Genomic DNA, 27,512 nt, shown 5'->3' with positions numbered 1-27,512 from the left:
AGTTTGGTCGAGTGGCAACTTTGACCGACTGATGCTGTCTTGTAATCATACGTCATGTGCACTGAAGCTGCAGGGCTTGCTTCTAATCCGAAAATTTTCCTGGTAGTTTTCGGCATCAATGTAGCAAGCTCGGGCATGTATTGCTTACGTGACTGTGCCTTTTGCTGCACCGTTGACTTGAAAGCTGGCAACCATTTTTTGTTTGCTATCCAAGTCTGGTGATGCTTGCAGTTCACTTTTGAGAGCAACCAACCATTCTATTCCTTCAAGTCACTCAGGGGCATTCTCCCTCAAAGTTGGAAATTGTGTGCTTCGTGGAGTGGACACAGAAAATTGGTGTCAGCAAATTTTTAGGTATTGTTCTTGGACGACAATTGACACCAAATCCACTGTCACTGCATCGCCGCTCACCTGCTTTGTCGTGCTTACCTCTTGTTGATGTGATGGACATGAGGAGCTTTGGGGTAATCAGGGATTCAGAATCTTCGATTCAGCACCCTCGGCATCAGGGACAAAGGTCGCCGAAGGTAATCCTTAATCTCCCGTGGTCGCTCCTCGAGATGTAATCGAAGGTCGTTTGGCACGAACCCTCGCCGACCAATTAATTGGTACGGGCTGCTTTGGTAGATATGGTCGGCTTCATGCAGTGGTAGCAAAGTGGCTTTCGGTCGCACATTCGCATCACCTACGTTTTCCTCGGTGTACTTTGTTGAGCGCAGTCCTACACACGATGTCGGGAATGCTTCGGCGTTAGAGTGTCTCATTGAATTGGCATTGAATACTAAGGGGCAGCCGGTAGCGGTCGTCGTGCCATTGTGGCGTAAGTTGCCCTTGGTTTGTCAGATGCCGCTTCGCTCGCAGAAGTCTCGGTTGAAATACCTGTCAAACTTGTTCCGAAACAATCTCGGAAATCAAAATAAAAGCCGGGCAACTGATGGCAGGAAGTAGCTTCCTGATCTCCTCCCAGACAACGTCGTGGGTGATGTCGTGGATGCCTGGGAGGCTGGCGTCGAAGTAGTAGCTGGACAACTCGAGTGTCGAGACGCCGGGAAGTTGTTCATAGTGGCAGGCTCGGGCATGCAGTGCACATTCCATGTTGGAAGCCTCAGTGATATGAACACTTCGACTGTTGTTGGGGGGTTGCGGACAAGGCTGCCGAAGGTGTTGTCCCTCACCTGAGGCGCATGGGATTCTTAGGTTCTTGTCTTCTGTAGCATCAAGGTCGGCGTGGGCGTGGGCGCTCGATCAAGCGCGAAACATCCTCCACGAGTTCGGTGGCGCTCTCATTGGGGCAGTGTCCTGGGCAAAATCAAGAATGCGGCTCTCTTTCGTTGATGTTGGCTGACGGATGCGCGCTTCAGCTTGATCTTGCAAACTTCCCATGACGTTAAGGAGGATCCATGGTTCTCAGACCAGCGCCGGCAGTTGCTTCTATGAGAAGTATAGGTTCTGCAGGAGCTGGTTGTCTGTCCACCCAATGTGGCGGGCGACACTGTCATATTGTTCAATCCAGTCCTTGACGTCTTCATACAGCTTGCGTGAAAAAGCGTCGGAGTGTGATTTGCGACGGGCATGCAAACAATGGTGGGAGGGGACACGGTTTGCTGCTACAGGTTTGTCATTGTTCGCTTACTCAGGTTCGGATTTTCTGACAGGAGACCGAATTCCGGTGGTTTTTCCTGGTAGCAGCAACTGGCTCGGATTTCAGGTGCTTCGTGGTGTATTTCCGAGGTTACTCCTTGTGGTACTCGGTCGTCTTGCGGTTGTTCTGCCAGGCTCGGGTCAGGACTTTGCCTACAGCTCGACAGGGGTATAAGACGCAGAATAGTCCGCCAGCCGTGTCCCATTATCGGGTAACTCGGCTGAAGAGCCGCCGGGTTCACACAGAGTGAAGGGCTACGGGTAAAGTGCCCAGCACCTCCACCTGAACATACGATTACAGCTGAGCATGAGCTGCAGTGTCCCAGAATAGTGAATATTGATAGAAGATAGGACTGGAACAAGGATCCGTGACAGTATAACAAAACTAGCAGAAGAGAATCTATCCTGACCACTGAAGAAGCTGCATTGCTTTAGTGGCATTCTGTCCGAATAAATCCTCTCCTTCGGGGTTTGGCGACTGCCGTGGACGAACTGAACTGAAATGGATGTGGGACCACTTTTCTGGTAATGAGCCACTGCAGACTGTTGCTACAAAGCGGCGTGAGCTGGGTACGTAACACGCTCCGTGAAATGTCCGGACAGCTTGCAATTCGCGTAACGAGTGTGGATGAAACGTTTGTGTTGACGAAACGTGCGACTGATCAGCGGTATCAATACCAACTGCAACACCTGTGCTCCGTGAAAGTGCACGTCTACGTCGGAACAATTTCGGAAGCAGCACAGCATCACCTAAAGCATGGCACAGGAACTACCAGCTTGAAGGCAGCTCTTCGGTGCGCCGCACACCTGTGCTCCGTGAAAGTGCACTTCTACGCCGGAACAATTTGTAAGCAGCACAGCATCATTCAGCACGGCACGAGAACTACCAGCTTCAAGGCAGCCTTCCGGTGCGCCGCACAACCGAAGTGAGCCCTCGGTCATTTGATCGAAGCTGCACCGCGATTGCACACCGCCAGGCACGACTCACGCAATTTCCGTCGCTAAACTGTGTATCCAAATATATTGCACACGCTTCACTGCAAACCTCGAAGATTCTGATGGTCAACGAGAGCACAGAAACGTCGCCTTAAATTTTATCCTAGCGGTATCCGAATCAATCCGAGGTCAGATTGTCTCTTCCGTGGCAATATCCCGGTCGGTCACCAGCGAAATGCACACCGTTTCTCCGTATTTTCACGTTATACCTACGTCAAACACCACGCTGAACTTTGAACTCGCTTTCGACCGGCCTCATATGACGGCTTCCGCGTCTGAAATCAACTCGCCGAGACGAACGACAACCAACAAAGCATCCGACAAGCTCCGGCCCAGCTGGGGCCAGCCGCTGCATGGGCGCTGCCATCTTTCCTGTGACGTCACGTATTTGGTTTGGTCATGTGACGTGTGGTCAAATTTGCGTACAATGGCAGCCACCTTATGGGGGTCACTTTCGAGTGCAGACCGGAACCCCGGTTTATCGCTCTAAGCCCCTCTACCTCGTTGGCCAATCAGGAGCTTTGAAAATATATCTTAAGTGGTGTCGATCCTCCCAGTGTCAGATATGTTTTATTGCTGAAATGCCCGACGAATCCTTAAAAATGTCTGGAATTTTGAGATCTTTATTTTGCATATATATATATATATATATATATATATATATATATATATATATATATATATATATATATATATATATATATCTTTCTGATAAAAAGTATACCGATAAATAATGCGCTTATTGATAAATTAGCCAGCGGACAAGACAAAGCTGCGAGATTTGTGTTTGGAAGGTATGCACATGATGAAAGCAACAGGTCCATCAAAGCTGCAATTTAGTTCAAGCCATTTTCGTGCAAAGTGCCCTCGCTGCAAAATAAATACATAACATACATTTAAACAAAACAAGACTGGACAAATGTAGGTATTTGTATCCGCAACATTTTATTCCACAAAGGTCGGATCAAGCTCTCGAAATTCGAAAATTCATTTGTAGAATTGATGATTTTGAATACTCCTATTTTCTAAGATCGGTTGAACACTGGAATTGGCTAGCAAGTAATATTGTTTCAGAGCTCAATTACCTTTTTTTCAATATTTGTGAGGCAAAATTGTTATTTACTTATTTTCTATGTTATGGTCTCTGTCTTGATAACAAAACTTTACTAATGGTCGTAGATTCCCGTGCGTATCCACGTCCACCTTTCAGTGTAGAGCTTTTTGTATATTTATATCCGTATTTGTGTGTGATCACGGACAATCTAAGCTAAGAGTTTTTCGTGCTTTGGTGAACCTGCTAGTTTTTTTTAGAGGGCCGTGGCCCGAACTTGGAATGGAATGCAAAGTTAAGTCTCCAAACTTTGTCCTACTTGAATAATTGAGTGATAATAGAGCGTTTGATGGCTGTAGACGTAGAAAAAGTCCAAACCAGGTGTTTCATCTCATCCTGACCGCGGCGGTACATTTATACCCTTATCACTATCCTGCAACATTACCCTCTCAAAGTTACATGTCAAATGAAATAAACACCTAAATAAATTAAGACAAACACATGGGCAACAGATGAGATCCTTGGATGTAGAAGTGTCGTTCTTGTTATTTTGCTTTATTTAGCCATTACGTTCATAATGTCAACATACAAAATGCTTGTTTCCCTTTCAAATGCCCGGCATTGTTCGCAGAAACCTGTAAAAACCATCTCCGGGGCAGGCCGTACAGTTAGCATCTCGATGGCCATGGAGGCTGTAATCCTTGTTTGATTTTCCCCTGTAATGCACAATGTAATATATGTTACAGCTTTTGATCGTTTGCTGAGCAGGGTGTTTGTGTGCTGGAGCATGATTTTAATAAATGTGTACTTTTTTCTCATTGCTTGCTAGAAAAAAAAATCAAGTTCAGGAGGTGCCTTATGTTAACAGAACCTTCTTTCCTGAAGTTAGCAAAATAAACGTTGCAGTCGCTCTTTATTTTTTAGAAATCTGTTGTGCTGGTAATAGCTCAATGAAACGGTATCGCGTTAACTTAGAGAGTCGAAAAATACTTCCCGACTTAGCCCTACTTCAGTTGACATGTTTATGTCTTTAAATTAAAAAAGAAATTCTTATTGAAGTTAGAGCTGTTTTAGGATATCTGGAAGTTTTACTTTGTCCAGTATTTTTCTGTATAGTGTTACTCTTTCATTTGTGTGTGTTTTTACTTTGTCTGTGTTGTGATGCACCACCGCGAAGGCACGTTGCTGTTGATGGACATCGGTAAACATAAACATGAAGTAGCCATAAAAACGTTACTATTCGATATGTATTGTGTTCCTGCGAATTACTTTAAATTAGAGCAACAAACGGCATATTTTATTTATGTAATTGAGTAATCATTTTCTTAAGAGCAGTCATATTGCTTTCCGGAAGTATAGTTAAATATATGTATATAATATCCTTAAATTCATCGAACTATAACTGATAAAAAAGCAAAGAGAAGAGCGCAAATTTTCGTTTTCCCTCTATATTTCTGGGCACTATGTTTATACCTAATGCGTTTACATAATTATATATTATATATTGACTACACTATGATTAACCGCAAACGAAGGATTTTCTAAATTTTACTTTAGTATGACGCAGCTTTCCATGTAAATATAAAAGCACACTCTTGAATGAATTGAAATTTATATCCGTCGGCGATTCTACATCAAGAATCAGACTCAGGGGATCACCAGAATGCACTTCTCGATGGTGTTATGGTGGTTGCTCTTTTTAATGTGTGAAGTTATGTTTGTTGTTGCAGTTAACAATGGTACAAATTGCTCTCTAGAATTACTCCGGATAAGCTTCTTAAGAGGTTTGGCATCCAGTATACTGAACAAAGTTCATTAATAAACCAAGTTATGTTTTAGTGATAAGAAGCGATTGTTTTAGGGTGAGCTAAACAGTTTATTGTGATATCCGAGTGCTAGAATAAACTGTTTATAAACATTGTGACTGAACCTTCAATCAACATTACTATAAACCACAGAGCGTCCTTTGAAAATTAATTCGAAACTAATTTCTGCATGAACAATAGAAAATATTTTCTCAGATGCCTACACCTTCTCAAACACCTTAGGAAAGTGCTAAAATATATTCAGTATATTATTCAAAATAGCAAACAATTTACTAGAAAATGGAAATGTTATTTAATAGGTTGTTGACAAATAAACTAACATGGCCACTATATCTCGTAGAAGATGATTGATATCGTTTGTACCGGTATATAATCGCTTGATAAAAGACTTGAAGTTATGAGTTGTTTATACAAATATTTAGCGTCAATTAACCAATCCTCACATTTTAAGGTGCATCACTATGTGTGAAGTAAAAAAAAAAAGAAAATAACGAACAAATAAATTATATAAGTTGTCGGGCGAAATTTATCAGGTTCTCATTTTTCCCAGGACCATATCGAAGGGGAATGACCGGCCAGTTAATATGGTGTTAACTGAAAAAGAAACGTTTGCTGAATTTATCAATGCATTGTGAACATACAGGTAATCGTAGCGGTTACAAAAACTTGTGTTTTTGTATTTTCTTCCTGCTCATGAACTCTTTGTATCTTTATATTTGTACACTTTTGGTTTTCGGTGTAATAATCTAATTGTACCCTTTACCCTACTGCTGTGATGATTTTTTTTTTCAGGCAGGCTGTTTCTTTTGTTACAGTAAATAATTAAAAATGAAATATGGACTTTTTTTCTAGTAAGACTGAATAAACTTCTGAGATTTGTCGGAAAAATGTAGACAGGCATGTTATAAAGCGTACTGAATTATTAAAAGTAAGAATACTATTTATTACTGGGTAAGTTACTTGCTTCAATCAATCACATACATATTCAGCTCAACATTTCCTAGATTATTTAGCAGAATTAAAATATGACAAGGTGCTCGGTTATTAATCCTGGAACTTGAAGAAGTGTTATTTGTTGTTTCTTGCACCTTCTACGTTACGGTACCGTTACCGTTAATTCATTGCACGAATGTATTTTTGTTTGAACAGCAAATAACTTCGTATAAATACCTAGTCGTTATATTTTCTAAAAAAAAATAGTGGTATATGCTGCTTTGTTTTGTTCTGGATTATATTTACTTTAGTTATTTTCCTTCGATGGATGTAGCTGCAGCAAATTGCAGGACAACACGTCTCAAAAGCAAGAAGTCAGCAATTAGCGAGTACCTTTAATAAAGCTACGCCTCCTGTATGATTTGGCGTACTATTCGCTCAGTATCACCTTTACGTTCTTTCCTCACGTTAGAAACATTATAACCACTTCCGCCTACAAAACACAAATTACGTCATTACCAGTCGTATGCCACACTCAATATCAGCTTTCTTGCAGCCTTCAACATGTCTTCATCCGGGGCAATCAACGTGGAGTCACCGATGAACGAAATGCCTAGGGCCCTGTGGTTGTAGCCCCTTGTATTAGCTCCTTTGCCATTCCAACCCCGGCACACATACCATCTCCTCCGATTAGGAAACTGTAACCTATATCATCCCAGCCTGCATTAGAGAATCAAGTGAACCTCAAGCTCAAAAAAAAAAAAGTCAGCAACTTTGGCGATTATAAAAACAGAGTTGCCAGCGGTCTCCAGCTTGAAATGAAATTGCATGATAAGCTTTTGTGACCCCCAGAACTATTAAAACAGCTTGTGACAAAGAGTTTCCTGACAACGTATGTAAAGGTCAGAAAGTCGCGTTTTGAAATTGCAACGATTGCCAGGTGTACTACGCACTAAGTTGGAGGCACTCACAAGTAAGTCAGAAAATGCAGTGCCGATACTTCAGTGGCCTAGCTTATTAAGTGACTCTATTTTCAAGCATAGGGCTCTTGCACGAGACCATAATCGAACGCTATTTCAGGTTCGGAAATATCACCGGAAGTCGACAGAATCCCTGTTGGAGGCATTCTTCGCTGTTATGCTACGTTTGATGAGGGTTGGGGTCGTGTTCGCGCTGCAGTTTGTTCGCTCACACGAGGTGTAAAATGGTCAGTTGCGCAGTAATGAATTGTTCCAGCCATGAAAGTCGGCGACAAAATGAATCTAGGGCCAGCAGTAGTGTTTCTTTTTTAATTTCGGCATTTTATTGGCAATCAGGTCAAGGCGACGCTCGATCAATCGGTTCGCCGGCGACATGAGTGTCTCACATTTTAAGATCCATCACTATATGTCAAGTAAAAAAAACAATAGCGAACAAATAAATTATATAAATTGTCGGGCGAAATATATCAGGTTCTGATTTTTCCCATGACCATATCGGAGGAGAATGACCGGCCAGTTAATATCGTGTTAACTGAAAAAGGTTCGTACCATCTTAGGGTATGTGGACTGCACATCGTGTCCAGGAGAGGAACCTCTTGCCGATTGTGTAGGACAATAAAATATTCGCAAATATTCTGAAATCTGGTTATACGAAGACGCGTCTGTTGATCTATGGCACTACTGGTGCCGCAATAAGACGCCGAATGCCCTCAACATGGCGCGAAGTCCCAGTCTCAACATGGGCAAAGAGGCAAACGGAAATATTTGTTTCGATTTTTAGGCTGGCCGGAAGTTACGTCAGGTGAAAGAAGCCTATTGGCCACTCCGATTCACTAAAGGTGACACCACTTGTTTTCCAAAATCACGGTTATAGTGACGGTCAAAGATGTGTGCCGGTTAACCAGTGGCTGAGCCTGTCTAGTGTGCTGGCTCCACTGAGTGACACAAATTATTCATGCTTATTCGAGAACGCTATAGGGTATTATGAGCGCAGGTCACCTCTTTATCCTGAAAACAAAAACGGTGTTTAGCGTAATAATTACGCCAGGAGGCACGTTTTCATTCTAGAACGAAACAGAAACTAACCTCTATTTTGACTTTAATTTCTTGGTGTATGTGTTGACTTCGGATTCTTTCATACATCAAGATATGTCTCAAAGCGTAATTATGGAGCTAAAAGGGTTATTCGCGGAAAGTTTGTTATGTGACATACGTGTCCGATCCAGGCCCTTCAAAATATTTTTGGAAAGAGAGTGTCACTTTAAAGGCAGAATCTCTATTACACCTTCTAGGTGACATAGAGTTGTACTTGTTGGAAAAATCAGTGCTGATATTTATGTGCTCTTGCTGCCCTTTCTGGCTCAGATAATTGTCGTGTGAAATAACGAACCGCGGGTGTTCTAATGTGTTTCGGGTATTTAGATAATTAATGGCTTTAGCATTATTCACAACACAACAATAACTGAATCAATTCAAGTTTTGCAAGACATCGTCATGGGTGATGATTGAAGAGCATGTTTTCGAAACGTGCAAATTAAGAAACGCTGTTCTCACTACAAAAACCCGAAGACAGAATTCGAGTCAGTGAGCAGAAGCGTGTGTTTTTTTTTTTTTAAAGCAACGCGTGACGCATAGGACTCTATAATAGTATTAGATCTAGCGTTTGACAGTCTAGCTTCATAAAGATGTCAGAGTTTTAATATACTAAAATGAAAACAAAATGAGACCTTTCTGGAAAGACTATTATGTTTAAATGGCATACTTTTGTGATGTTGCGCCCATGGGCGGCCTACATTTCGGTCGTTTGTATTAGTAAAATAATAATAATAATACAATTAAGATATTTGAATGCGTAGTTTATCAAGCTCTAATATAATTTGTTCCTTATAATCATATTTTATGTGTGCGAACAAGTATAGCATTTAAAAGTGTGTAAACTAACATCGCTGGTGAAAATCGCAGCATTTTTGATTAACAAGTTATAAAATAAAAATAGCTAAAAAGCAATGAAAACAGTCTAACTAATGAGAAAAATCAATGTAATATTAAGTTATTTGTTAGGAAAGCATAACGTGCTATCAAAGTCGCGACATTTTACAATCCCCAAAAAACTTCCAAAGTCGCCGCCAACTCCTCCGGAACAAAAAAAAAAAGAAAAAAGTAGGTATACCTTATTTGTTTATTACCAATCTTTCCAGAACATTTAGTTTGTTTAAAGGGGCGATGCAACAATTTTTGTACTTTGCGCAAATACCGCTTAAAACGAATCCCTGACGTTAATGACCTATGAAACACGCGTTGTTTTTCACCCCAGGCAATAGAAGTTCCAGAAAAAAAAGAAAAACGCATCTCCACGTGGTGAATGATGTTGATTGGGGCGAAGCTCTGATGGTGCTTGTCTGCGTAGACGCTGAGCCGCAGCATTCCGAGCCTTTCGTTCGTTTTCATCCATGTCATGCTGCGGTCAAATGCTCAAATGCGTATAGAACCACGCTCCATACCACACATTCTCTTTTCGACATGGATGAAAACGAACGAAAGGCTCGGCATGATGCGGCGCACCATCTACGCAGACAAGCACCACCAGAGCTTCGCCCCAATCAACATCATTCACCACGTGCAGATGCGTTTTTTTTTTTTGCCCTGCACGAGCACGGGAGCACGTGCTCACGTGCTCGTGAGCACGAGCACCCGACGCCGGACATCGGACGGACATGCGGACATGGCTAGCCCCTAAAGGGGTATCCACACGAAGGAGAACTCCGCGGACGGATGTCGTGACGTCAACAACCCGGGAAACTCCGTCCCCGGCTCCGCCGCGTGCACCTGCGGAGTTTTCGTGCTGTCGGCACAAAGCCTCCGCGCCTCCGCCAGGGAGGAGAACGTGCCGCGAGGCGTCAAAAAGGGATGACGTATGTCTCACGTGATGCGCGATCCGCGGAGGAAAGTGGCGGATTTCTCCTTCGTGTGGATACCCCGGTATCCACACGAAGGAGAAATCCGCCACTTTCCTCCGCGGATCGCGCATCACGTGAGACATACGTCATCCCTTTTTGACGCCTCGCTGTCCTCGCGCCGCCGTTCTCCTCCGTGGCGGAGGCGCGGGGGCTACGTGCTGTCAGCACGAAAGCTCCGCAGGTGCACGCGGCGGAGCCGGGGACGGAGTTTCCCGGGATGTTGACGTCACGACATCCGTCCGCGGAGTTCTCCTTCGTGTGGATACCCCTTAAGGAGCTTCGCCCCTAAAAAATTTAAGAAAAACGAGCACCGGTTCACCCCCTCAACTCACAGCCAGAACAAGCGGCCACGTTATCTGGAGCGGATTATATGCCGCCAATGTTGATCATATATCCCCACGCTGCAGGGTTGGCAAAGCACAGAACACGCGCTGAGTTCCAGACATTGTTATGGCTCGGCTATTGTCGTCGTTGCAGCGGCTGGACACGGGTCACTACCCGAATGCATGTCGAGGCATCGATTGTCACGAGCCAAGATCGAATGCGTACGCAGTCTTCGCGTCCACTGTGTGAGCAGCATTTGAATATCGTCACCGCAAAGCTCGACGACGCATATCCGGGGATCGTACTGTTGCCATTGTCCCCACAGCTCTGTCGCCAAATTTCGCGAAGGAGCAAAAGGCGGCTTTGGAAGGAGAGACTGAAAGAAAAGCTCCGCTTTCATCTTCTGAATTCCGCCGCAACGAAGACGCCTCTTAGTCAGTGGTGTTGCGTTCGAGTATTCTTGGGTCCCACTATAGTGCCAGGAAGCTGGTGTAAAGCAAGAAATATTGCTACCCAATGTCGTTGAACAGCCCCTTTAACTTGTATGCGCCGTAATTTTGCCATTCTCACTTTTTCCAGTTCAGAGGAGCGCCTACCCGTTTGCACGTCTGCTCACTGCAGCACGTTTCGTTGGCGTTGGAAACCGGTGAAACAGTAGTGAGTTTTAGCATTGCGTATGCCATCGAACGCGAGCACTGTGTGTTCGCGTTAGCGTTGCGCGTTCCACACTGCGCGTGCGCAGAGCTCAAAATCGCGGTCTTGAACTGAAGCTTGGCAACGACGCGCATGCGCAGCGTTTAGCACACAGCTCTAACGCAGACGCACAGCGTTTGCTTCTATATGTAATACTGAAACTCCCTAATAAGGTGCAATCCCGTACCGGCTGCAGCACACACTGAGACACTGAAGAGCGTTGTTGGCATTCAGAATTAAAATGTTTGCACGCCATGATCGCGTGCAGTTCCGCCGCGAGAGAGCGAGCTTCCAGCTGGAGACACTAATAAAGTAATCCTTCATCTCGGTTTATTGTAGCGTTGATACCTCATCAAGTTTCTGCTTCAGTTTGCATACACTCCGTGAACGTGCAAGCGCATCTGCTCATTTGACTCTACGAAGTTTCTCGGTGCTATGTACGATCTAGTACTGTCTACGCCCACGCTCGTTCAGTCAAGCATGTGGGCGTCAGAATAGGCACGTTATTATTGTCCATACGCATAATAACATACTCCTAAATAAAAGCTAGTAAAAACCTAGAAACTGCAGCAGTTACTATTTTTTTCTGAGCGTTACTACCTTTTACAATTTACAACCTCAAGCACGCGATAGGTAGTAAAAGTTGTAAATGCAGCAGTTACTATCTTTCACTGAACGTTACTACCTTTTTGCTAGCTATTTACTTCCCCAAACCACCTAAACTTGCCGGAAGAAATGGCGTTTGCTTCAAACCCGATGGCCAGCGTTAGCGACGCACTTACTGTTTCGGAACGCAGGAGGAGGTATCCACACACAATCGTAGCATCATATAATGTAGGAGGAGGCATGTTTAAGTGTTGTAGGGCTGACTTTATAACGATCGCACCCTTCGTTCCAGCACATCGTGGAAACCAGCGATACCGCAAGCGCAGCCACTGTAGATCCAGTGACCATGCGGCTTCTGACTCCACTTCCCGTTTCGATTCTCTTGGAAGTGTTTATATTGTAATCTTGGTTTTGACTGGAATGAAAATAGTCACGTAGCACGTGCTAAAAATGTTTCCAAACACTAAAAAGGTAATTTTTAATTCTTGTATTCTTTAAAAACATGTTTCTTTCTTGAACGAGACGCTTGGCAAGAATAAGCAGGTTGGGACTGTTGGGACCAGTCGGAGTTTGCGAGGAGCTCATTTCTGCAATCCGAACTGCCGTTTTTGCCGTGTGCTCTCCCCTGCGGTGTTCTCGTATTCTAGTGTTGGTGTGCATAGTTAAACGAGGAGGGGGGGGGGGGGGGGGGGGGCGAAACGATTTTAAGGTGGAATAATTTGCATCTCGTCTTTTTTACGTTGTTTATTGTGCCCTGGAAGAAAGAGAAAACGTCTCCTTGATTAAAAAATTTGGCGATTCCGCTGCATAATTGCAAATCAAAAGTCCAGCTTTTTCCCCACCCGCAGCCGCGAGTGGGAGCCGAAGGAACTATGGCGAGAAGCTTACGTGACCTCGGTCGGCTCTAAGCTGCAGCATAACGCCCGCTAATGTCAGCAGAGAGAGGGAAAGGAAGCGTCCTCCGAGAGAGCACACGGGAATCTACACGGCACCCTGAATTACGACACCAGGAGTGCGACCAGGTGTGACCTTGAAGACTGGAAGTGAGTTGAGAGATGCCAGAAATGCGAATATTTATCTTTTTTTTACAGAACAACTAGGACACGCAGGTGAAATCGGTTTTCTGTCCTATACTTCACAAGTGTCAGAGGGTAACCTGCAGAAATTTCGATCGCATTATAAGCGGTAACGGCCGTAACACACCGCCATGTGCTTCGTTTAGTTGAACTGAAGTTTGCCTCTAGAAAGAGCGTGTATATTCGCCGCTACGAAAATTCCTGTGGGACGACAGTTACCAGGGACAGTAATTGATGCATCCTGCGTAAGAAGTATTCGTCGCACCTCTTATCATCGGATTGCTCCTCGCTTTTAATGCAAACCCTTACAAAAATGATCAATGAGTTTCAATTGAATTTCTATTCAGTTGAATGACTTTCAATTGAAATTCGTTTCATATTTTTGTAAGGGAATGAAGTAGACGAACTGGGATTGAGATGAACGCCGCTGTTTTCGCCACTGCGTATAGAGGTGATCGTGCTCTCAAATTCCGGGTCTTGTTCAAAAAGAGTTGGCGCCAACTGTGGCTCCGAACATGTTGTGTAACGCTTATCTCAGGTGATCTGACACCAAAGTTTGCGGCTAAATCCCCATGCTTGAAGCCGCACCGTGGCTGAACTGTCTTGTCGCACGCTTCCAATAATGATGTAGGCCTCCCTTGTTGGGGTATAGAAAGCGAAGTGCCCCCGCAGTCAGTATAAGCGGAAACACCCGATCCAGCCTTCTTCGACGTGTGCGGTTTCTGAAGGCTGCTGTTACCTGTCAATTTGTCGAGTGGTCCGATGAATGAGACGTCATTGTCACGCATTCCATTCGCAGGTCAGACCAAAGCTCGAAGCTCTCTAAATAACTGGCAGGTAGGCCAAAGAACCAGGAAGGACTGTTTCAGTTTAAAACATCCGCCATACTACATAGGGAACACTTGTTTGTGCTAAAAGCAAGCTTGTCATGCGTTTGTGCATGATGGGCCACTTACCTCTGCTGTTCATGCGCATGTTCTGACACTGGCGAGCGTATCTGGCGCACGTGAATCTGAACCAGCACTTGCTTCCCTTGGTGTGGTGGAGAAAAAAACAAAGCGCACACCTTCCTTGATGGTAAAAAGTGCCTTGTCAGGTGGTTTCCTCGCTCCCCATTTCTTTCTGGTCACGATGCTCAAGCCCTTACAGTCGTAGTCTGATTTTGAGGTTCTTGGCGTTGTAAGTGGCACCTTTTTCGCGATGCCCTTGACATCCTGCTGAGCTAGTTTCCATGGGCATTATCGTATTTTAGAACTATATAATTTTGTGAAAAGGGCAAATGATTTTGGTGAGAAAATGTATCATTCTGACAGAAACAGTTAGTGAGGTTTCAAGACTGGGTGATTTCAGTGTGTTTTAAAGTGAACAAATATAATGAAGTAAAAATCTGGTTTGTGCTAACTATCTAAAAATTTAAAAATTAATTATTTACTGCAAATATAATTTATTGCGTTAAAACAATAAAGTATATCTAACCTGTAAGCTAGTGAACGTATATTGCAGCAAAAGACGACGATAACTTTTAGGTCCACACATATAGCGGGTGTTCCATAAAGATACATTTGAAACGTGCGAGTGCGGCGATTTGTCAAAACTTTTAGAACATAGGCTGGCAATCTTTTCAGTACCTTTAGTGCATAGAAAATTTTATAACAACATGACGTTTAAAGGAAGTATTTGTCATTGAAACGATTTTTTTAATCAAGCGTGCTTTGCTCCAAAAAACCTTATCGGTTTCATCTCAATGTAAAATAACTGTATATGCTCGAAGTTACACATTCCGTATTGATCAAATTCGCCTTCAAATGTAACACAAAACGAACTACAGATAAAAAACAAAATCAAGAAATGTTTTATAGAAAAGAGCTTCTTCGAAGAATTTTAGCTGCCTTAAATATAATATATAGAGATAGGGCGCTGCAATGAATGGACAATTTTTATTCTTAACTTAACCAGCAGTAAAATGTTTATCACCTTACTTTGAGCCTCCTTAGGTGGAGTATTCCTATTTGCTCATATAAACAATAGGTTTGACCACAGATTAAGTAAAACGGAAATACAATGTGATAGAGTCGTTATTGTGAAATAATTACGCTTCCAAAACAAATTTCTAGTGTTCGTTAAAGAAAACAAAAAACTCGCAGTAGGTTTTAATTATAGATTAATGTTTTGGTAGATATCAATAATCCCCAAAAATTAATTCCTCATTCGGGTATTAGATTCAAGACAACTGATAAACCCTGAATTTCAGCTATCCTTGGATAAAATAACTAACACAATTCATGGAAATAAAAGATTCATGTTGAACATTATCTTGTTTTCAGCGGGGAACAGAGCCGTCTTTGAACTGTCCGCGAGGCTGCTCTTCCTTCGGAAGCACACACACTTGACTTCTTTTCTTGTCGGCACCGGCTTAGTATTGACAAAAGAAGAAACGGGATAGGCATTTTTTCAAATACTGGCCTCACACCTAAGCTCCCTGAAATTCGGGGAACAAATGCCCGTGTTCTATATTTTTCAGCAGCCCCCGATAAACACCGATTTTTCGTCCCACCCCGAAAGTCAACACAAAAACACCGAATCCAAGGGAAAATATGACCCACCTCCCACCCCCCCCCCCCCCCTCCAAAAAAAAAAAAAAAAAAGAAATTCCGTAAGAAAAAAACAAAACAAAGAAAAACACCAAGAAAGCGGAATTTCATACCTCGTTTCAGCTTAACTCCCGACGCCGCCGACGCTATGAGCTACTGGGACCAATTGGGCAGCGTCAAAATAATAAATCACTGGAGCTTTCATTTTATGATCGTTTCAGCAATGATAGAACACGAACAAAACGTCCACTTTTGACGCTTTTTGATTAAAGCCATCAGCTCGTAGCATCGGCCGCGTCTGGACTTATTAGCCCCGTGCGCGACCGAAAGCGTCGCTGTGGTCGGCCTTCCACGATTGGCCGAACGCTGACTATGACGTAGGAAAGGGGATTTATCATCGACGGAAATATGAGGAATGAAAGAACTTTAATTTTGACGGTGTTGGCAGTGTTGCTTCAAGAGCTCAATGATTTCAAGCTTCCACCATGCTATTTACAAACACCATCGAACTTGTTGTTTGCAAGGTAATGACGTCAAAAGGGGGAACCATAGGAGGGCGCCACCAAAACATCTCGCCGCTAATTGTTGTGTAGTTACCGCCAAGCGCGCGCTACTCGGACTATAAGGGGTATTCACACGAGGGAGAAATCCCGGGGATTTCTCCCCGGCACGCGCGCATCACGAGATGAAAACGCGAGGCTTTTGCACATCGCAAAGCCTGACGTTTTCGTCGTGGGGTGCGCGTGTCGGGGAGAAATCCCCGGGATTTCTCCCTCGTGTGAATACCCCTATAGTGGCGGCGCTTTAGTTCCTTCGCTCTTCTTCTTTATCGGCGTGTCAGTTCGATAGCACGAGAGGTTCGTTCTAGTTACACGCTCCATGGAATAAACCTCGAGCCATGGTCCTCCGGTCTACTCTGTCTGTTGCCCCGTCAAGACACGACAACAAGACACGAAAAAGCGCTAGCCATGGAAGCAGCAAAAAAGAACGTCGCTGAAACACATGCGTCAGAGCCTAGAGTTTCGGACGTACACAAGGTGCAGGCCGTCGCGGAGGCGAACGTGACGCAGCGAGACTGCTATCGCTGCGGCTCAGCGAAACATGGAAGCCGGTATGCCCGCACATTGCGGATATCTGTTTCAAGTGTAACAAGAAGGGGCATGTCCAAAGAGTGTGTAATGCTGACAAAGAAAAGAAATCGAAGTGGACGCCACGTAAGGCGATGAAGAAACTGGTTCCTGTTCAAGACACAGTTGGCATGAAGGAAATGACCACGTCTGGTAGGGAACCAACAAAACTCACAATAAACGTGCAGGAAGTTGCCTTGGAAATGGCACTGGACACAGGAGCAACTGTTTATGTCATGTCACTGCAACAGTTTCGTCAGATATCTCCTTCAACAAAGATCATGCCGACGACGCTCAAGCTGCTTACGTTCAAAGGAGACATCGTTCAGCCCGTCGGAGTTGCTCACGTCGACGTGCAGTACGGACAGCAGAGGACCGAGCTTCCCCTCTACATCACAAGAGAAAAGCGACCACCTCTGCTCGGCCGGCAGTGGCTACAAGCGATCCGATTGGATTGGAACCGGATCTTCGGGATCAACAGCATTGCCCGGTCAGATGTTTTGGCGCTTTCCGAACAACGCACAAAGCTTAGTGCGCTTCTGGACAAGTACCAAAATCTATTCAATAAAGACCTGGGAACTATTGCTGAAGAAAGGGCAGAGCTGACGCTAAAAAAGGTCACGTTCCGAAATTCCTCAAGGCAAGAAACGTGCCGTTTGCCCTACAGCCTGCTGTCGAGGCTGAACTAAAGAAGATGCAAGACATGGGCGTCATAACACCAGTCACAACGAGTGATTATGCGACGCCGGTTGTGCCAGTAGTGAAGAAGGACGATGGAATAAGGTTGTGCGGCGACTACAAGACCACCGTGAATCTTTGCCTTGACACTGACCAGTATCCGCTCCCGAGAGTCGACGACTTGTTCGCAGCGCTTTCAGGAGGCCAGGAATTTTCGACAATTGATTTAAACCGGGCTTATCACCAGGTGGTGATAACTGAAACGTCGAGCAAGTACCTAACTTTAAATACACACAAAGGACTGTTTGCCGTAAACAGGTTACCGTTCGGAGCCTCCTCGGCACCAGCCATTTTTCAGAGAATCATGGACACAATGCTAAAAGATCTGAAAGGCGTCAGTTGCTTCTTGGATGACGTCCTCATCACCGGTAGGACGCCGGAAGAGCATTTGGCCAATTTTGAAGCAGTCCTAAAGCGGTTGTCAGAGCGTGGGGTTCGTGTGAAGAAGAAAAAATGCGCGTTTTTCCAGAAGGAGCTGCGTTATCTGGGCCACGTGATCAGTGCTGCAGGTGTCAGCACGACGCCAGAGAAGATCGAGGCTCTGCTGAAGGTTGCTGCACCCTCAAGCAAGCAGCAGGTCCAGTCATTCCTTGGTATGGTAAATTACTACGGGAAGTTTGTTCGACGACTATCCACCCTGGCGAGCCCGCTCTACAGGCTGCTGCGTCAAGACCAGCGCTGGTGTTGGGACAAAGCGTGTGAAGCAGTGTTCGAGGAAATCAAGACAGCGCTAGCAACACCATCGATTCTGGCACACTACGACCCAAGTAAGCCATTGCAAGTTGCGTGCGACGCATCGCAGTATAGCATTTGCGCTGTTCTATCTCATGTGACTGAAGATGGAAGCATTCGTCCTGTGGCGTATGCATCACGCACACTGACCGAAGCTGAAAAGAAGTAGAGCCAACTTGAAAAGGAGGCACTAGCCCTTATTTTTGGGATCAAAAAGTTGCACTTATACATCTACGGCCCAGTTTTCACTCTCGTCACGGATCACAAACCGCTGCAGACTATTTTGGGCCCAAAGCCAGGCATTCCGTCTATTGCGGCAGCACGTTTGCAGCGCTGGGCTGTTACCTTGTCAGCGTACAAGTACTCGTTGGAGTACAAGAGATCCAGTGACAATGCAGAGGCCGATTTTTGCTCAAGGCTCCCTCTCGAAAGTGGGAAAGACGATAGTTGCGAGGGCGAAGAGTCCTTCTATGCACTGCGCCTAGAGTCAATGCCGGTGTCCTCTAAGGAGATTGCACGGGCTACGTCGCGCGACCCGTTACTTTGTCAAGTACTTGAATACACAAGCATGGGTTGGCCGACGCACGTGCAAGAACAACAACTCAGACCGTTCTTTGACAGACGCTTGCAGATAAGTGTTCATCAAGGGTGCCTAATGTACGGCATGAGGGTTGTTGTTCCGTCCCAGCTGCAGGAGCCCGTGCTCGATGAACTGCATCAAGGCCATCCCGGCATCGTGCGAAGTAAGGAGCTGGCTCGCAGCTATGTTTGGTGGCCATCAATTGACTCAGACCTTGTAAGAAAGGTACGAAGCTGCCAAGCATGCCAGGAACAGCGTAATGATCCATGCAAAGCGCCTCTTCACCCCTGGGCATAGCCGACAGCACCGTGGAGACGACTACACCTGGACTTTGCAGGCCCGTTCCGCGGAACCATGTTCCTAGTCGCGGTGGACGCGCACTCAAAGTGGCCAGAGGTGTTCACCATGCAGAGCACTACGACCGAGCGTACTGTGAGGTGCCTACGTAAACTTTTCTGCAGGTTGGGAATTCTGGAAACAATCGTTTCAGACAACGGGCCGCAGCTGGTGTCCGAGGAATTCAAGGTGTTCATGAGGAACAACGGGGTCAGACACGTCGTGAGCGCCCCATACCACCCGAGCACAAACGGCCTGGCAGAAGGGTTTGTGCAGACACTGAAGTCTGCACTACGCAAGTCATCCGCTGGTGAGTCTCTGAAAGAAGCGTTGCAACACTTTTTGCTGACGTACCGGAATACTCCACATTCAACAACAGGAGAGACGCCAGCAAAGTTGTTGATGGGCAGAAGATTGCGTTCCAGGTTGGATGTAATCAAGCCTACGGTAGAGGGGAAGGTGATCCACAAGCGATTTATACAAAGTAAGCAACCATATTGAAAATTCCATCCAGATACGTAATTTGGGACACTGACTGCCAGTCAGCAGCCTTGGTGGAACGTGATGGACCATCAGACGTCATCTGATGGTCCATCAGATGACGTCTGACTGCCACTGCCAAGGGAATTTCATCAACAAGGGCAGAATTTAAATAAGAGTAAAGCTATACGCAGTCATAAATATCGACAAATGCCTCGACAAAAAAATATTTTCGAGAAAAAAAAAAAAAAAAAGCAGGACCACCGCGGATCGAGCCCGCGACCACTTGCGTACAAATCGGACACCTTAACCCTATGCTATGCCACCGCTTTGGAAACTCGATCTGACTATTCGTTTTAAACGAGATGCTTCGGCTGCAAATGCAGTTAAGCCGTCAGCATGTTATGCAAAGCACTCGTACATCACTCGCCGTACTTCAGTTTTACTCACCTGCCATGTAGAGTACTTTCGCGTCGTAGAACGATCCTTTTGTTCGCGCGTCACCGGCCCAGTAGACCTGGTACACCTTGTCGTCTTCAACTACACCGCTAAAGTCCCTTACATCGTCGGAACTCACAACAGGCTGGGTCTTGTCGAGTAGAAATTCTACTAAAACATAAGACATTGTAGAGCCCGGGCAGGATCGACAGGTTGGAGCAAGCGGGCAAACAAAACGAGTCGAGAGCGATCGTTCATGAAAGCTCGGCGAAGCCTCAATGGGCGAAGCGAAGTGTCGTGTTCGGCGCTTCGGCGGGCTTCTGGTCAAGGTTGTCGGTCGGTTACGTGTCATATCTCTAACGTCAGCGGCTTTATGGGCTCACGTCCCGAAATCGTTTTCTCGTGCATAGGTTACTTTTCGTATTCATAGATTTGACGAAATAGTGGCATCCGAACGAACTTTACGTCCTTTGACCGTACGTCTGTCTGCACGTCAAAGCTTTTTGACGTACAGTCAGAGACAATCGATGTACAGTCGGAATCGCCTCCAAGACATCCTGATGGCATTTCGCGGCGGCCGACTGCCACCAGGAAACCATCAGAAAGCCGACAAGCGGAGTCTGACTGGAGTTTGACTGTCGGTCAGAGTAACTTGTTGGCCAATCAGACATGCTTGACGTACAGTCAGGCACAGTCAGCGGTCCATTAGAAAACACTGACTGCCAAACAGGGTTACATTGATGGATTTTTCCTTCGGGAACGGAGGACAAGCAGAGAAGAAATCTGCCCTGGTGACAATGTCCTAGTGCGAAATTACAGGAGTTCGCCGAGGTGGCTACGTGGTACCGTCGTCAAGAAGACTGGTCCAGTATCTTACCAAGTCCAGGTTACCACGCCTCGAGGCAAGTTCATCTGGCGTCGGCACCTCGATCAACTTTTGAGCCAAACACGGCCAACGGCAACGCCGGTACCTTCAGACACCGACGACGCTGAGGGGTTCCTGGTTTTTTCACCAGGCGAGCCAAGTGTCCCGACCACGGTACAAGAGCCTGGGCCACAGCAGCCTCACATCATCCCGCAACGGGATCCTGTACCTCCTACAGGCCGATCTACTTCCGGAGGACGCTACCCATCGAGAGAACGGCGCCCGCCTGACAGATACCAAGCTCGCTCCTAACTTTTGTATAATACTGCCGTTGGCGCTGCTACGTAATTAAAGGGGGAGGAGTGTTGTGTAGTTACCGCCAAGCGCGCGCTACTGGGGCTATAGTGGCGGCGCTTTAGTTCCTTCGCTCTTCTTTATCGTCGTGTCAGTTTGATAGCACGAGAGGTTCGTTCTAGTTCCACGCTCCATGGAATAAACCTCGGGCCATGGTCCTCCGGTCTACTGTGCCTGTTGCCCCGTCAAGACACGACACATAACATTAAAGAAAATAGTGCTATAAAAATTAAAAACGTAGTCCTATTTATCGGACATTATAAGTCAGGCTGAAATCACCTTTGGAGCCTGCGGCGAGGAGTACCAACGCTGCCACAAAGACGGCAGTTCTGTACATAGTTCGCCTTTCCGAAGCATCCGAGTCGAAGGGAACCTTCAACATCCGTCTCTGTATGTGACAAGGCTGCTCACAAAAATATTTTAGGAGGCACGACGCAGATGTATACTTCATCACTAGCCGTCTTCAACTGAGCGAAAGCTGGTGCCTGACGAAGGCCAGATTGACCTTCGAATGGATGCGACTGCCTGCAAACGGCGACATGTGTTGACATTGATGGTCGTAGAGACTGCACAGAATGCTTATCCCTACCTGATGGATGCTAGGAGGGTATGCATTCCGTATTTCTTACTGATCTCTACGACAATCTGTATCGCGCTTCCCCGTTCCGTGATTGCTACTACCGGACGGTTATATTTGGACACGTAAAATTAACCTTTTGGAGTGTGGCAGAGGCTGGGCGGCAGCGTGCTGAAGACTCGTTTTCTGCTTGTTTGTCGTCATTGGGCGTGTTAAAAGTCCACGCTCCTTTACTTCTACTTTGACATTGCGAGTTTCATACTCCGAGCGCAGCAACTAAACGGCGGATGGCGTACAGGAGCACAGCACATCGAAACCACCGAAACTGTCGACGAGCCCGAGCCCGAACGAGCTCCTTCTGATGGCACGGTTATGACGAACCTGGCATCTTGTGGATATGGGTGGCAAAAGCCAAAATCATTTCAGAGATAAATTATTAAGGCCACTGTAGAGTGGTAGGGTATAAAGTTAAAGAGACGACGACGTTATGAAGTTTTTACGAACATTTAAATATTCCTGAAAGGTTTAAAGACTCGCTTTGAGCACATATGGGGAAAGTTACCTTGGCCGATATATTTATTTACGATGCATGTTGTTCCTATTTAATTAAAGACAGCCTTCTTGAACCCGCTTGTCGCCTAATGAAACCCTCAAACTTGTCAGATATTTCGGGGTTCTGTATTGCAGCGAGACAGAATTGGACGGAAGCGGTCGATGTGCTACACCGATACCGGAACACCGTTGTTCAATAGACAGCACACCGATTCGTTTTAGGCGAGATACATAAACACAATGTTTCGGCTTCTCAATTGAAGTATCTTGATTCGCTGGGCTAAGCATTCTAAAAAGAGCAGCGGTCCGACTCTCTTCTCAGCTCAACAACGTTTCTGTCGCTGGGCTGTCGGCACACTACCGTTTGATAGATAAATTCGTTTTCAGGCGAGATGCATGAACAAACATTTCCCGCAGTGCTAACTGATGCTTCGGCTTTCCAATCTAGGTATCTTAATTCGCTGCAGCTAAACTAAGCATTTTAAAAGAGCAGCGGTCCCACTGCTTCTCAACAACTTTCTTGTCGCCGAGCTATCAGCACGCTCGTTCGATAGATGAATTCATTTTCAGGCGAGACGCATGTACAAATCTTTCGCTCAACGCTAACTGATGTTTCGGTTTTCCAATCGAAGTATTTAATTCCCTGTCCTACGCATTATAAAAGAGGCAGCGGTCCGAATGTGCCCTCATCTCGACAACTTTTCTGCCTCTGTGCAATCGGCACGCTACCGTTTGATGGATGAATTCGTTTTCAGGCGAGATGCACAAACAAACTTTTTCCGGAATGCTAATTGCTGTCTTGGCTTTCAAATCAAATTGTTTTTACCTGCTTGATTAAGCACTAATCAACTGAAAATTAGCTGCGGTCCGGCTACGCCTTTCGTTTCGACGGTCTTAACAATAGCACAGCCATCTTGTTTGTGGACGTGACATCACGGAGCGCGATGTCACTTGTGCTCCGAGAAATACTCGGTGCACGAAGAGCCCGCTTGAATGACAGTCTCCAGCGCGCTCCTGTCCGTTTAGTCAAAAAAGCACCAAACTCTCCCACTCTGGAGCACGAACATAACTCACCCATTCGCTGAAGACATTCTTTAAAATCCTGCGGTGTTGCGGAGTTGCCACTCCGGAGTTGGAATGATTCCGGAATCATTCCGCATTTTCACGACCCCGTAATGGAATGGGAATGGAATGGCGGCAACGTTGAAGGGAATGGAATGGGAATGGAATTAGGTGCCTTTTGCCGGAATGGAATGGGCACGGTTTTTTTTTTTTTTTTAGTGCTTACGGTCAGCTAAACCGAGCCAGTCAGGGAGTCAGTTGCTCAGAAATAAAATGAGCGGGAAACTGCTAGCCCGCGAGGAGCCCTAACAGACTTATACGCCAAAAAGAATGCAATACAAAAAACAAGCGTCAAAGCAAAGAGCAAAGGGGGAAAGAGGGGTAACGTGGCGCCTTTCACGGACGCGCAGGCGTCGGGCTTCGATGGCGTTACTCGAGAGCGAAAAAAGAAACCATTGCAAGCACCAAGCAAAAGAAAAGGGAGCGGCAAAGAAACCGCCATGCAGAACTCCTCATCGTCCTTCTTGTCATGCTTTTTTTGTTGTTGTTGCGACGATTTGTAGAATGCACGCGCGCGCACAAACTGAGATCTGGGAGCGGAAGCGGCTCATAACTCGCAGAGCTCTGATAACTCGTTGACTCGGGCGCCGTCGAAAGATGATCAGGTATTGTTTTCTTATAGTTCGAGGCGCGTTGTTTAGCAGGCAGCCAACCCTGCTGCCTTCCACGTTCATTCGTGCGCACACCTTAGAAGTGCGAAATGTGGGTTTGCTTCGGCATTAAAACAAAGCGAGATTCACTTCCCTCTTCTCCTCTTGCGCTTTGCTCCGAGGTTTGTTTTTTTTTTGTACTGCATTTGTAGTGTATGTCCGCTATTGCTTGGTCTTTGTTCCGATGCTTGTTTTCTGTGTTATATGTTTTAGTGGGTTGGGGTTACAAGCAAGCTAGCGGATTCCCGCTCATTTCCTTTGACTTTAGTGTGCATACTTTGTTTCACCTTGCGATGTACCGCTGCGGACGCTACGAGTCACCCTAGGCAATCCAGCACCGTGAGCGGGACTGCAGGGTCACGCGACACTCAGAAAGCATTGGATTGGTTTCGATGGCTCTAGTGCTGTCTGTTGAGGTCCATCGTAAGGTGAAGTAGACTATCGTCGCCGCTCTTGGTGTGACCGAACTGACTAGACTTGCAGAAAGACCGTCCCGCGCCAGACGAGGCGCGACCGTTGCTGTGAGGGCAACTGAGAAGGAGAGCTGGGTGCTAGCTGCCACTGAGGTTTTGTCTTCCGCGCGTCTCGGCTGTCCGGTCTGCATTCGTGCTCTTTGTCCTGGACCCTATTTGAGGCGGTGAGAAGTCAGTTGGACGGTGTTGATGAGGAAACACATGGGGAATGTTAATTCGAACGGTGCGGTATTACCCCGTTAATTGCATCTTGATGTGAAGAGCTTCGTCAACTCTGACTTCCCGACCCGTCGCCACTACGCGAACAACCGACACCGAGGTTGAAGAATGAATCGGTTGGTACCGCCCCAGGCAGCACAAAAATATTGGCCCAATAACGGACAAATATCGGTCCAATAATGATTTGCACCCCGGCTCCAGATCGGTCCAATAACTTGAACCGATCACGGGGAAAGTTTTGAGACTGATATCGCCAACCGTTTTGTGACCGATGTCGTCAACCGTTTTTCGGCCGTCTTTCGAAACCGTTTTACAGCCGTCTTTCGAAATGTTTTGTGGCCGTTATCGTTGAACCATTTTGGGATTTAAATGTCTTCTTGAAATACGTAAGAATGCGAATGACGTACTACGACATCAAATGTGAAACTCTTTATTTTCAATGGAAACGTATGCTTCATTTTAGTGGGAATCGGAGATGTCTGACCATCTTCGACTAGGACAAGCGGCACTGCAAAATAATTTCACTTAATTTTATGGGTAAAAGTTGCGGGCTCCATAGTGCCAGCATGGTTTCCCGTAATCTAGAAACCGAACAGTCTGTTAAAAACAAGGCACATAATTTTGTAAAATGACGGAACGTCTATATTCCACTTAACAGACAGTTATACGTTTTCCCATTTTATTGGTAAAAGTTGCTGGTTTTATATTGCCGGCAAGATTTCCCGTAATCTAGAAACTGGACAGTCTGTAAAAACAAGGCACATAATTTCGTAAAATGACGGAATGTCTGTAGCTCACTACGGAGGGCTATCCGTAGAAATTATGAAAGCTATCGGCACTAAATAATGAAGCACTATACCTTTCGGCCTTAGATAAGGCCAAAGTTACGAGCCATCCGTACCACCCGCACCTCCGATACATCAGGCGACTCCCCTGGAAGGGCTATACCTTTGCCAGGGGTGTCACCTGACGTATCGGAGGTGCAGGATTGGTGCGGATGGCTCGTAGCTATGGGCTTCAAGACGACAAAAAGGTCTAGTGCTCCGTTATTTAGTGCAAACAGCTTCCATGTTCAAGCAAGCCGAAGTCACATGAAACTTTTGAGGTATGGATTGGTATGGAGAGTTCATAGGCTCTGTCATTCAATATACTAACTTGTATCATTTTTTATCCTTACACAAAACAACAAGAGTTCAACAAGAAAAAGTGCACACAACCTCTACTACTCATTGCCAGAATTTTGTTTGTGTGAGATCAGCTGTTCGTAGAGATGACAGCTGAACAAACGAACCAATTAAGAAGTTTTGCCACAATGCCTTTATTGGAAGAAGGCATGCCTTGCTTTAAGTTGGGAGAAATTTTACATTACAGTTGCCCTTGCGCTCGCCATCTAGATGCCCCTCCATGCTTGTGCTTATAGTTGTCCTTCAATTGGAGACCTCTTCGGTATCTTCATGGTGCGTATAAGAGCAGCCTGAAATAAAGAGCAGAAGAGGACTCGAAATCAATACACAATCACAACAAGCTGTATATGACATACATGGTTAACATCAGCAAGCAACGTGTTTACTACATAGCCCAGCTCCCCACCTTTCTACTGCACATGATATATAAAACAAACCTCCCATAAATTGAACCAAAGTAAAAATTTGCATTGATTTGAATACCCAACACAACAAGTGTTTGAGAAATAAAACTAGCAAATTAAAATTTGCATAACCATTCAGTGATATTAAGCACAATCAAGTGAGCCATATCTCCTTTAGAATATACAGTAGGCTCGCGATAATTCAAACTCTGAGATTTAATACCTCTGGTTAAGTCAAACAAATTTCAAAACTTGGGCTGTCCCGCTACGTTTTCAATGTGTTCATAAGCCGCTTAATTTGAACGACGTTTTCGTGTAATTCATACTTTTTGTTCTCGCGGCCACGTTGAGCTGACTTCTTTCCGAGCACCGGTGCACTGCGGAGAAGCAGCACCTGTGAAGCTTGCTTTCACAGGCTTTGTTTTCCTGCGGTGCACTGGTGCTCAGTAAAAAGCACACTCTACAGGGCTAAAGCAGAGCAGAGCCGTACATATAGATCTTGGTATACGAAAGGAGCAAGCAGAGCCAAGGCCTGCATCAGACGCAGATAGAGGGTTCGACAATCTCTCTTGGCCAACCAGAAGCCGAAAATAATCCCCTAGCTATGGTAGCGAGAAACGGTTTTGATAAGTGCCTAAGAGTTAATTGTAGTAACTCTCCATGGTTGAAAATATGGTGCACGCACTGTTTTGATTATGGTTATGCAAGTAGATGTAGGAAACTAATGTTCCGCTTGATTTCTGTTCTGCTCAAATGGAGTCTGACCGCTTCGACGCCTGGTGTACGGATTACGTCAATCGTTCAACTGGTTGCGCACGTTTTTTATATTTTCTATATCTTCCACCATGATTTTGCATGACCACGATCAAAACATCACTGCACCCCAGTCACCGAGAGTTACTCCGACGAGCTCATTCATTTTGTTTCTCACAACCACTGCCAGGATATTATGCGCGGCTGCTGGTTGGCCACATACGAATTTGTGAAAATGCTCTGGAGCACGCCCA

General features: G+C 45.5%; 1 protein-coding gene across 1 annotated transcript; it reads right to left on the bottom strand.

The window, feature by feature from the left end:
• Positions 1–4,295: 4,295 nt before the first annotated feature.
• Positions 4,296–14,058, bottom strand: LOC121836977 (N-acetylmuramoyl-L-alanine amidase-like). Its single transcript, XM_042292180.1, is given in 4 exon segments — positions 4,296–4,404; positions 6,967–7,117; positions 7,120–7,167; positions 14,040–14,058. Coding segments are annotated over 4 exon segments (327 nt in total).
• Positions 14,059–27,512: the final 13,454 nt, after the last annotated feature.

This window comes from Ixodes scapularis, unplaced genomic scaffold (assembly GCF_016920785.2).
Source record: "Ixodes scapularis isolate PalLabHiFi unplaced genomic scaffold, ASM1692078v2 PGA_scaffold30__3_contigs__length_599333, whole genome shotgun sequence".
NCBI lineage: Eukaryota > Metazoa > Arthropoda > Arachnida > Ixodida > Ixodidae > Ixodes > Ixodes scapularis.
The sequence above is the reverse complement of the archived record's forward strand: the minus strand, read 5'-3'. Positions and strand labels throughout refer to the sequence as shown.